The sequence below is a fragment of the Hippopotamus amphibius genome, chromosome 9 (assembly GCF_030028045.1).
Source record: "Hippopotamus amphibius kiboko isolate mHipAmp2 chromosome 9, mHipAmp2.hap2, whole genome shotgun sequence".
Lineage (NCBI taxonomy): Eukaryota > Metazoa > Chordata > Mammalia > Artiodactyla > Hippopotamidae > Hippopotamus > Hippopotamus amphibius.
In genome coordinates this window covers 46646579-46659149 of record NC_080194.1, presented here as the reverse complement: position 1 = coordinate 46659149, position 12571 = coordinate 46646579, and the positions used below count along the sequence as shown (strand labels likewise).

The 12571-nt window shown below is 34.2% G+C and overlaps 1 protein-coding gene across 2 annotated transcripts in view; it reads left to right on the top strand.

The window, feature by feature from the left end:
• The window catches only part of GRIA4 (glutamate ionotropic receptor AMPA type subunit 4), a 459094-nt gene that overhangs the window by 302176 nt on the left and 144347 nt on the right, over positions 1-12571 (top strand). For both annotated transcript variants that reach the window (XM_057750476.1, XM_057750477.1), the window contains exon 5: positions 600-784. In XM_057750476.1, coding sequence (XP_057606459.1) covers positions 600-784 — 185 coding nt within the window. The remainder of the gene's footprint in view (positions 1-599; positions 785-12571) is intronic.

Sequence of the window (12571 nt, the reverse complement as noted above, 5' to 3'; positions counted from 1 at the left end):
TTGAGTGCCCATTGCTTCACCTAGTTTTCATTCACTTCACCCCCAATCCTTATCATTCCCCTGCCAAGACAAGAAGAGTTAAATAATACCGTCTCCATTTACAATAATGGGTCCTCAATAAATACTGTTGCAATATTTATTTTATAGCTTCTCTTCCACAGTTGGACCCAGAAATGTTGTTACTACCTTGCTCAACGGGAGAGTCAATACAGTTGTTCAAAATTAATTCTGTCTAGTGAGTAAAATTAACAAAAAATTTATGAAATTTTTCGTGATTACAGTTGGTACTAGATTTTGGTTTTGGTTTATCCCATCAAAAAGTGTGTCTAAAGCAAGGTAATAGTCTTCAGTAGAGGGATTTTAAGAGCTTACTCAAGATATAATGTTGCTGCTTCATTCAAGTAATATTTTTAAGGAATGTTTTGCCCTGAGTAAAGAAAGTAAAATTGAATGATTCAGAAATAACCATTCATGTTTTTAAAATTCTAACAATTCATTGTATATTTTTGAATATAAAAATATTGATGTAGACTCAGTGCCTACATAAGTTATTTAAGGGCATGTTTTTAGTAAACCCTCTGGATTTTTTTCCCCACTAGGATACTCGATACTTCAAGCTATTATGGAAAAAGCAGGACAAAATGGTTGGCATGTCAGCGCTATATGTGTGGAAAATTTTAATGACGTCAGCTATAGGCAACTTCTGGAAGAACTTGATAGAAGACAAGAGAAGAAATTTGTAATAGACTGTGAGATAGAGAGGCTTCAAAACATATTAGAACAGGTAAGTACTGGACTTATTAACCTAGACCTTCTACAAAAATCGTTGACCTTTTTGGCCCATCAATATCTTCTTCCAACCATTTAGCCTGAAGTATGGAGTTGGGAGTTTTCATTCCTTGATTTATTTATCCCCAAGGCTAAATCATAATCTTTTACCACCAAAGGCTATTTGATTCTCAATGCAGTTAGAAGCACTGTTTCACACACATTTTTAAAACATAGAATAGAAAGGACTTTTTGTGACTCAAGAGCTCTTGAACTCCTATTTTCATAAACATTAATTTTGAAGATTATAATGTCATCTAAAATATTAGAAAATGTTACTCTACTTTTCATAACCTTTAGGGAACTAGCTATGTGTTAAATAACATGAATTAGTCAAGTAATGAAATAAAGGAAAATTAAGTGGCATACTGTGTACAGCATATTTTCTTCCAGATGTTGTAAGTAAATACATTACCACAACAGTGAAGATGGTTTTCAAATCTCCTCACAAAGAAGAATCCTTTAATAAAGCTTTCAGTAAGTGTTTGTTGATTTGCTTTTGAAACATACAGAAAAAGATAAAATTGAACTTTGTCATGGTAAATGGTAGAAAAATATCATCAAATAATGGATAACACTTGCCTCGTCCCTAATCCTGCATATCATGATAAATCTTTAAAGGCTGTATTTGGCCAAAATTGCAGTGAATGAATGCCATCTAGTGGTTTTATAAACGCTTGCTCATATTTATCTACAATATGTTAGGTTAGCTCAACAATATTATAGCATGTTTGTTGGTTTGCTACATGCAGTTTATTTGCATAACAATATGATTGATTTGCAGTAATAACTTACCAATTTGGAGGTTTATTTATAACAAATTAAGTACTCAACTATACAAATCAAAACCAAGATATGTTTCAGAGATTTCTCCTTAATATCCAAGGACACTAAACTAGATGCCATAAGTTTCCTTCTTCAACTATAATTAGCATTTGTAAAAGTTAAATGTAAAAAGCTATGTAGTATTTCTTTTAAAGTTTTTGTGAAGCCAGACTATATTATAAGAAAAAACAGCAGAGTATTCTCCTCCTGTTAACCTTTTATAGAAGAAAAGAAATTTGATTGATGAATTATGTTATTATTCTATTAGAAAATGTTCATTTTCACCTGTACATCACTCAGGTTTATTTCTCAGGGAGTCCAAGAAATCATTAAGGTTGTAATTATACAAGGCATATGAAACTTTTAGTGGGCATTTATGGAATCCAAGAAAAAAACTCTCCTACTTCCTTAAGCAAGACCTAGTCACTTCAGCTCAAACTCCCATTCTCCCTCCCTCCCACTCCACCCCTATGTTGAAAGTTTGAGTTGTCTGACATGAACAACTGAAGCTTTGTAAATAACTCCTCATGAATCCCACAGAGCAGTCAATTCTAAGAACTTCCTGGATTGCCAAGTTCCTGTCAGTGGGTGAGTAAGGCTCAGAAAGACCCTCTAGTTGCCAAAAGAATTGTGCTTAAAAGACCACAACTGGAGAAGGCAATTGAGTGCCAAAAGCATACTGACCCATTTCAGAGGCTTAGCAGGTTTCTAAGAAGAAAATCAGCACACCCAGGTGCTATAGATAAACTTGTTGAATAAATAAACCTTAAATAAGCTCTTGCTAAGGGAACTAGGCATCTTATTTTTGTTATGATTTCAAATAAATTATTTTTTATTTTTTCTGGCTTTATTGAGATATGATTAATATATAACATGGTATAAGTTTAAGGAATACAACATTATAGTTTGATACCCAAATATATTGTGATATGATTACCACCATAGGGTAAGCTAATGCCTCCATCACTTCGCGTAGTTACCATTTCTTGTTAGGGGTGGGAACATTTAAGATCTAGTCTCTTAGCAACTTCTAAGGGTATAATACAGTATTGTTAACTATAGTCACCATGCTGTACTTTAGATACCCAGAACTTAGAAAGCTTGAGTGTTTACCATTACCATTTCTATTTTAATCCTTGCAGAATTCTAATTTCTATCATGATTGCATAATAATAATGACTATTAATAGACTTTTGTCCCTTTAATATGTCGCTCAAATATAAATCTCATAAATTGTAACAAAGTCTACTCTACTGTAAGAATATATTGTTCTTAATTGTCCTATAAAATTTCTCCCTAAGAAAAACTGTTACCTATTCTGAACATTTTTTTACTGTCTATATTTTAATTCCTGTAGCTCTTAGCAAAATCACTTTTACTGTTTCTTGGTTTCACTCTTGACTCATCTGAAAACAAGAGCTAATCCAAACTTTGTCAGGAACTTGTACATGCACTTCAGTAACTCTGTTTCAACATCCTCTTTAATAAAGTAACAATAGAAAACAATTTCAGAGAATCAAAGCATTTTTTTAAAAAGTAAAATGCTAAATAATCTTGATCAGAAAAAGTCTCTGATTTTTTTCTATTAAAGTATAGATGATTTTCAGGTCTACAACATAGTGAATCAATATTTTCATAAATTATATTCCATTTAGAGTTATTATAAAATATTGGCCATATTCACTATACCGTACAGCATTGTCAAATCTTATTTATGCTATACATAGTAGATTGTACCTCTTAATCCCTTACTCCTATCTGTCCCTCTCCTCTTCCTTCTCCCTGCTTGTAACCACTAGTTAGTTCCTTATATCTGTGAGTCTGTTTCTGTTTTGTTATATTAATTACTTTATTTTTTAAATTCCACATATAAGTGATAGCAAACAGTATTTGTCTTTCTCTACCTAACTTACTTCACTAAGCATAATACCCTCCAGGTCCATCCATGTTGTTACAAATGGCAAAATTTTATTTCATTTATTGTATATATTATGATATATATATATATATCACATCTTCTTTATCCATTCATCTATATATATATCTCACATCTTCTTTATCCATTCATCTGTCGATGGACACTTAGATTACTTCCATATCTTGGCTATTGTAAATAATGTTCCTATGAACATCAGGGTGCATGTATCTTTCTGGAACATTGGGGTGCATGTATCTTTCCAAATTAGTGTTTTTATTTCTTCAGATGTATACCCAGGAGTGGAATTTCTAAATCATATGGTAGTTCTATTTTTTTAATTTTTTAGGGAACCTCCATACTATTTTCCATAGTGGCTGCACCAGTTTACATTCCCACCAACACTCCACTAGGGTTCCCTTTTCTCCATATCCTTGCCAACAGTTGTTATTTGTGGGCTTTTGACAATGATAGCCAGTCTGACAGGTGTGAGATGCTACCTTATTGTGGTTTTGATTTGCATTTCTCTAACAAATAGTGATGTTGAGCATCTTTTCATGTGCCTGTTGGCCATCTCTCTTTTTTGGAAAAATGTCTGTTCAGGCCTTCTGCCCATTTTTTAATCAGGTTGTTTGTTTTTTGATCTTGAGTTGTATGGGCTGTTTATATATTTTGGATATGAATCCCTTATCAGTCATATCATTTGTAAGTTATTTTTCTCATAAACTAAGCTGTCTTTCTATTTTGTCAGTGGTTTCCATTGCTGTGCAAAAGCTTTTAAGTTCAGTTAGGTCCCATTTGTTTACCTTTGCTTTTGTTTCCTTTGCCTAAAGAGAATTCTCCAAAATATATTGCTATAATTTATGTCAAAGAATGCACTCTACATATGTTTTCTTCTAGGAGTTTTATGGTTTCCAGTCTTATGTTTAGGTCTTTAATCCATTTTGAGAGGTTTTTTTTTTTTTTTTTGGATATGGTCAGACAAAATGTTCTAATTTCATTCTTTTACATGTAACTGTCCAGTTTTCCCAGCACCACTTATTGAAGAGACTTTCTTTTCTCCATTTTATATTCTTGCCTCAGGTGGTAATTGACCATAGGTGCAGGGGGTTATTTCTAGGCTCTCTATTCTATTCCATTGATCTATGTGTCTTTTTGGTGCCAGTACCATACAGTTTTGATGACTGTAGCTTTGTAGTATAGTCTGATGTCAGGGAGTGTGATACTTCTAGCTTTATTCTTTTTTCTCAAGTTTGCTTTGGCTATTCAGGGTCTTTTGTAGTTCCCTATAAATTTTCAGATTGTTTGTTCTAGTTCTGTGAAAAATGTCATATTTTGATAGAGACATCATTAAATCTGTACATTTCTTTGAGTAGTATGGACATCTTAAAAATATTAATTCTTACAATTTATAAACCTGGGATATCTTTCAAGTCTTTGTATCAGCCTCAAATTCCCTTCATCGATGTCTTATAATTTTCAGAGTATAGGTCTTTAACCTATTCATGAGATTTTAAATGGGATTGTTTTCTTGCATTCTCTTTCCCATAGTTCATTATTAGTGTTTAAAGTAGCAACAGATTTCTGTATATAAATCTTGTATCCTGCAACTTTATTAAATTCATTTATGAGTTCTAATGGTTTTTTGGTGGAAACTTGAAGGTTTTCTATATATAGGAACATGTCATCTGCAAATAGTGATAGTTTTACTTCTTCCTTTCCTATGTGGATGCTTTTTATTTCTTTTTCTTGTCTGATTTCTGTGAATAGGGCTTCCAATACCATGATAAATAAAAGTGACAAGGGTGAGCATCCTTGTCCTGTTCCTGATTTTAGAGGTAAAGCTTTCAGCTTTTCACCATTGAATATGATGTTACTTGTGGGTTTGTTATAATATTAAACTGATCCTACAAGAAGTGTTAAAATCAAAAAGAAAAGACTGCAACAAGTAAGAATTTATAAGAAAGGAAAAATTTCAGTACTAAATATCAAGCGAGGTCAGAGTAGGCACTTGGAGCAGGCTAGCGAGCACACTGTGGTGACCCTGGTCTGCCAGCCAGAGCCCCAGGCCACTCCCAAATTGCCTCCTCTGCACTTGGTGTGCCTTGTTCAGATGCAGCGCTGGATTGTAGCCAGCACCATCAGCTGCCTTCACCGTAATAAAGAGTTGCATCAGAGCAAGAGGGGCTGGAGCAGGCTGCCAGTGTGGGCTGGACTATGCTCTGGGACAGCCACAGGAAACTGACCGGAACCCCAGGGAGTATTCACTCTGCTTCCTTCACCCTTTCCCAAAAGCAAGTGTGGGTGTACATTCTTCAAAAGTGAAGTCTCAGTTTCTTACAGCCTTGTGTTAAGTCCAACTGGTTTTCAAACCAGCCAAGGGGAGTTGTCTTCTCAGTACACTGAGACCCCAGGTATGAGGTACCCAATATGTGGTTTGAAACCCTCACTCTCCAGGGAGGATGTCCAATCCCATGATATCCTCCTCCTCTTCTGTGTCCCTTGATAGGAATGGGGGTCCTGACCTGATTTCTTCTCTTCCCTTCATATCCATCTTCATGTGGATCTTTCTTACAGTCTTGTTTCTGGAAAAGCCGTTCTGCCAGTTTCCAGTTTGTTTACAGCTAGGGTTGCTCCACATGTAGATATATTTTTGATGTGTTTGTGGGGGGTAGTGAGCTCAGTGTCCTCCTTCTCTGACATCTTTATGTCCCTTCAAAAAATGCCTTTGACAAAAGGTAGATCTTTCTCAGAAGATGGTGAAATTAATACAACGAGGAAAAGGAGATGTGTTAGTAAATTTCTAGAAGGATGGGCACACTTCATATTGTGGTGGCATGCTGTCAATAATTACTTCATTGACATTTTAATTTGTATCATTTTCAAAAACATAATGGAAATAGCTCATAGTTTGCTCTCAAAATATGTTAATGAACAACTGTTTCAAGAAGCACTTTATCTTCTGTACATGTTTTCCAAATTATTTTTATGCTATGAACTAATTAGTTCTTATAAATGTGTTGCTAGTTAAAATAACAGTTAGCCATATATTCATTCAAGCATCTCAAAACATGAGTTTCAAAACAAGTATTTGAAAATGTGTTTTAAAGGTATATTGATTTTTCTACCCTAAATTACACCATAGGAAAAAGATGAAAGAACTTATGTAAATATCACCCACTGAGCTATTTAAGGCAAAGAAGTATAACAAAACTACCAAGTTAGATTTATTATATTGTTTGTATCATGCTCCAAGAAAACAAATTACATTTTGTCTCTCTAAATCCAATGGGCAATTTGGTTCACTCATCTGCAGAAAAAAACTCTGAAAAGAAAACTAAAAATACTTTTGGAGTATGTGTTGAATTTATGACAAATTATTGATAGAAAGAGTTTCAATTTTTACTTAAAGTAGTATACCATTTTGGACACTAACATTAATTATTATTCATCTTACCTATTTTTTTTCATCAATTATTTTATGGAATAGCTCAAAATAGCTTAATATAGCTGCAAACAAATGAGTTGTTTCATGTCAAAATAAGTGCCCATGATAAAGTGGGAACCTTTTCGTATATTATTTTATTTTCACACATATCCATTGATTTTAAATTTTGAACTTGATTGCTTACTGAAAGCTCCTAATGATTTTATCTCATGCCTTATCAATTGAACATTTTAGTGTCAGACTTTGATTTATATATATAACCCAGTACACAAAAAAGCTTCAACAAACTTGATCTTAACTATCTTTATAGCATTAAATATTGTTTGAACAAAATAGCACTAAGGCTAATGGTGGCTCACATATTTTTACTCCACCATGAATAAAACCCAAGAGCCATGCAACTAGATTTCTGTGTTCTATAGTCAGTGAAACCCTCCTTTTTCTGGAAAACAGCCATTACACTGAGCAGTAGGATAGCATATACTTCTTTTACCTCTTCCTTTGGTCAGTTGACTTATATTCTCAAAATAATGATGTTTCCGAAAATGATGAATGTTTTAAATTTTTGAGAGATGGCTAAGAAAATTTCAGTTGTTAATTTTAAAAAGTAAGTGGAGTAACTTAATGCCTATGATTCTTATTCTCCTTACTTTAAATAAGGAGCATTGGGCTGAGATAATCTTGAAAAACCCTGCTCATTCTAAAAGTCAATAATGCTCTTTCCAATGAAGACTTCCGGATAATTACATTTGACCCTGAAGCAATATATAATTTTACACAAAGGCTATACCTTGAAAAGAAGCATGAAGTAAAACCTCAGTCAACTGGCCAATTCTGTATATTCATTCATTCCATAAATATTTATTGAGAGACCACTTTATTTAGGTCAGGCACTATGCTTCGCTGAAGATAAACTGATGAACAATTTCTGTGCTAGTTAGTAACTCTTATCTGGTTAACTAAGGTTCAAACCAAAAGCATTTGCTAAAATTCTACTAAAATATATTCTTTCCTTTAGAAATACAGCACACAGAAAATGATCAAGCATCTCAGGAATTTTGCTGTGAGTGCCAGTTCTTATTCAATAAATGATTATATGAAAGGCATTAAATAGAGAACCGGAACTATATTGGCCCTAGGGCAATTTATTTATTTGGCCATAGAATGTATTTAAGGAGTCTAACCAAGTATTTATCAGGGAGAGATGGTATGGGCCGACTTTACAGTATGAAACAGATGTTAAACAAAAGAATGAAGAAAGATGGCTCTATAATTGGCTCACAAGTATCTCAAACTGCCTCTTTATTGCATACCTCAAATTAGTTGGTGGCCCTTTCAACAATACTCTCACTTTCACTATGTGAAAGGGAAATTCAGTGTCCCATTAGACACTCAAATAATTGGCAAACCCAGTGACCTTGTCATACTCTTTGCAAATTAATCAGAAAAAGCCTAAAAGCCATGATTGACCGCACAGAGGTTTGTTACATCACCAAAGGAAGCCAATAATTGTATCTCAGAGCATGATTAATTAGAAATAGGAAAATTCCTCACAAACAGAAATGTGACTGTTTGCACATAAGTGGTGAAATGTGGACATAGCTCCCAGTTAACTTATTCTAAATCCAAGGCTACCTCCTTATCTAGCACCACCTAAGTGAGATGTCCGATCCCAGGCAGGATTTTTGGCAAGTTACCAAAGGTGTGGCAACAGATAAGACTTGTTTATTTAGAGTCTGCATTTACAAATTTTCAGAATTCTCTAACAAAAAGAATTCTACTAAATCTGGAACTCTACCCAATCCACCTCCACTTTCAAAAATATCTGTGACACTGAATAAAGCATCAAAAAGGGCCAAAGGCTTAAGTAGCCTGCCTTCTTATGCCATAACTGGTTGCATCATTACCTGGAAGGAAATAAGCATTTTATTTAGTTACTGGCTCATGGCCATAAGGTCATTTTTTCACGCTAAGATTTTAAAACAAAATACAGAAACAAAAGAGTAAGGGATAGATGAGACAAAAAGAATCACAAAGAAAAGAGAAAAGGTAGCTTCAGTTATAAGAGGTAGTCACTGAAGAAGAAATCTGATAATTGGAAATAATAGCTTTGATTATTTGAATCATCTATAGGATTAAACAGCACGCATTCTGATAGTAGAAATGAGTCAACAGCAGTAGATTAGACAATTCTGAACTTGATTCCTAATATATTAATTCAACATCTGTGTGCCAGACATCATTATAGGCACTGCAGGGCTGTACAAAGATGAGAAAAACATGTTCCCTACACTGAGAATGCTTACATTCAAGCTCAGAAACATGAATAAATAATTACAAGACAATTTGATGGGTTCAGAAACAGAAATATTACAAAATATATCAGGAACCCAGAAAATGCGGTGACTGAAGATTATTAAGACAGTCACAAATGCTTCACAGAGAAAACAGACATTTAAATTGAAAATGCATTGTATTTTTCCAGGAACGGAAAAAAAGTAAGCGTGTTCCAGACAGAAACAAATGTAAAAACAAGGAGGTCTGAAAAATCTCAGAAGGCAGATACTATTAGGTTGGCCAAGAAGTTTGTAAGATCTTATGGTAAAACCCAAATGAACTTCTTGGCCAACCCATAGTTTTATCAGATAAAAATTGGGCAGGAGGCCAAAGTAGAATTATAGTGGCACAGTAATTTAAAATGAAGCAGTAAAGACTGGAGGTAGAAAGAAAATGGATTCCTGGTATTGCATTAGTTTAGCTAACTGTCTTTGCTGTTGAAATAGCTCCATCAGAGCAGGGTCTACACTTATTATTTACCAATATATTCCCAGTGATATGAAAGAGAATCAAAAAGTTATTGTTGAATAAATGAAAGTCTGAATGAACTTCACTTGAAGACACAGGGAAGAGATATCGTTTTTATGTGTTCAAGGAAAGAGCACCCAGTAGCACCTGTAGTTTCTGAAGATAAGCTCTCGGTTACCTGAGCTTTCTTATCCAGAATATCTCACCCACCAAAAATGATGGGAAATCTGGATTTTCTAGAGTTTGTTGTATAAGCTGTAAAAATCATGAGTTTCATTTCCATATATTAAAGTAATAATGTATAAGATGCAGTGGGAACAAATCAGGCACTCAAATTACTACAGTAAAGAAATTATGTCAGCAATTTCCCACACTGCAGTATTGGCAGAGCTTTCTGCTTTTGCTTCATTGTAAAGCTGCTTTTGCATATTGAGGTTTGTTCAGTCAGGAGCTACACCAAAGTAAGAAAAACTTAAAAGACATGAGTTTAGGTCAAAAAAAGGTGAATTTTACTTATTTCATCTTACTTTTTAGGAAATTGATTTGAATGTACAAGTCCCATTACAATGCATGGCGTTTGTTGTTTTCATAGAAAATGAAAATACCTTTACAGATCTCAGTCAGACTAGTATAAATGTAATTTGTGGATGTTAGAAGGGGGTCTCTAATTGTCTCTTAGCCACTGTTGCCATGGTTGCAGCTGTTCCTCGTTTTCTTATAAAGTTAAAAAAAGATAAATTGAAAAATAAACAAAGGAAGAATAAAAGTTTTTTTGAAAAAGAAAAATACAGTTTTTGTCTTAAAAGAACTGTGAATTCTAGGATTAAATTGTGTTCTACTACATTTGTTTTAGTTGATGCTGCAAGAACACTTATTAGAATAGTTTCCATTATTTTTGTTGTCAGAAACATTCAAAAACTCAACTTTAAAAAAAGAAAGATGAAGAAAAATCTTCTTGATAATTTTAAAAATATAAAATAAATGGTTTACCAGCCTTAAATAGAAAGCAGCTGCATAGAAGTATCTACTATGGTTTAGGGAAAGACAAGTAAAGTTATCTTCTCTTTAAATAGAAAAGAAAAGATAACTTTATCATTTATTTCAGTAGAGTTTTGCATCTACCCTTCAAATGTTTAAAAGGCAGTGAAATTAACAAAACAAAAGTAAAACATTCAATAATACCTTTAAGGCCACTTTTCTGAACCTTGTAAACTTTGTAAACATAACTACTGTTTATAAATTTTGGAGTATATTAAACAGTTCAGTGGTAAAGTGTACTACCTGCCAATAAGTGACATGACGAATCTTTTTGATCACTTTGATTCAGTCAGAAAGGTAAAGGAACAGATTCACTTCTAATTCTCACCTTAAGATCAAGCATTCATTCAATACTTTCCTACTGATTCTCTGGGGTTTCTCTGAGCTCATATACAACCAATGCCAAGTTTAAAATCAGACTGTGGCAGGAAATTAAAGTGGTCTTGTTCTCATAAAAAGAAAGAAGGAAAGAAGAAAGGAAGGAAGGAAGGAAGGAAGGAAGGAAGGAAGGAAGGAAGGAAGGAAGGAAGGAAAGAAGAAAGGAAGGAAGGAAAGAAAAAGAAGAAAGAAAGAAAGAGAAAGAAAAAGAAAGAAAGGGAAAAATAAAGATTCACATAACCACTAGCAAATAGAAGAAGAATCAAGATTAGACATAGGGAATTTATTTTCTATTTTTTTAAGGTTTTTTTCAAGGTCACATACCAAATGATTCTCACATTCTTCCAAAGTCCAGATTTAAATTGTATTTGTACTTGCTCTCTGTCTTTCCCTTTAAAACCATAGAACCTATACTAAAATATATATATATATCTGAAATGTTTTTTTATAATTAATTTGTGTTAATTTTGCTGATTGTTATCATAATGTAAACTTAAAAGTCAAATATGCTGTGTAAGATAATAATATAATAATACAAATATCTTGCAGCTAATAGAAGAGAAACAAATTTTTCTTGTCTCTGCCCACCCTACCCTATCATTTTTCTTTCTTATACACCTATACAACACTCATCCATTTGCTCATTTACTTGACAAACATTTATCCAATACCTACTAATTTCCAAGCACTGTATATAAATTTCAATCCAAGGACCAGGACAAGATGGCAGAGTAGGAAGATCCTCAACTCACTTTCTCCAGCGAACACATCAAAATTACAACTACATATAGAGAAACTATCTTTGAGGCCAACCTGAAGACTAACAGAAAGATTTCCACAACTAAAGATAAAAAGAAGAAGCCACATTGCGATGGATAGGAGGGGCAGAGATGTGCTATGGCCAGAACCCACACTCCATCATTGCGACTCATAGCTGGAAGGAATATCATAGGCTCGGAGGTCCTCCCTGAGGAATGAGGGCTCCAAACCCCACAATGGGCTCCCCAGCCTGGGAAACCTACATTGGGAACATAAGCCCCCATGATGTCTGACTTTGAAAACCAGGAGGGCCAGGGGGCCATAGGAAACTGAGAATTCACTATTGTAGGGTGCACACTTAAAAACTTACTCTCTTCCAAGTCCCAGCACAGAGACAGTAGTTTGAAAAGCACCTTAGTCATACATGAAAGAGATTAATTAACTAATTTTAGTGCTTATGCCTGAGGGGCAGGGATCTGTTGGAACTTTCTCTCAGTATGGAGAAACTGGTGGATGCCAGTTTGGGGACATGAGTTGGGGGGAGGAGATTGTGGCTCGCTCTCTACATTGCTGGC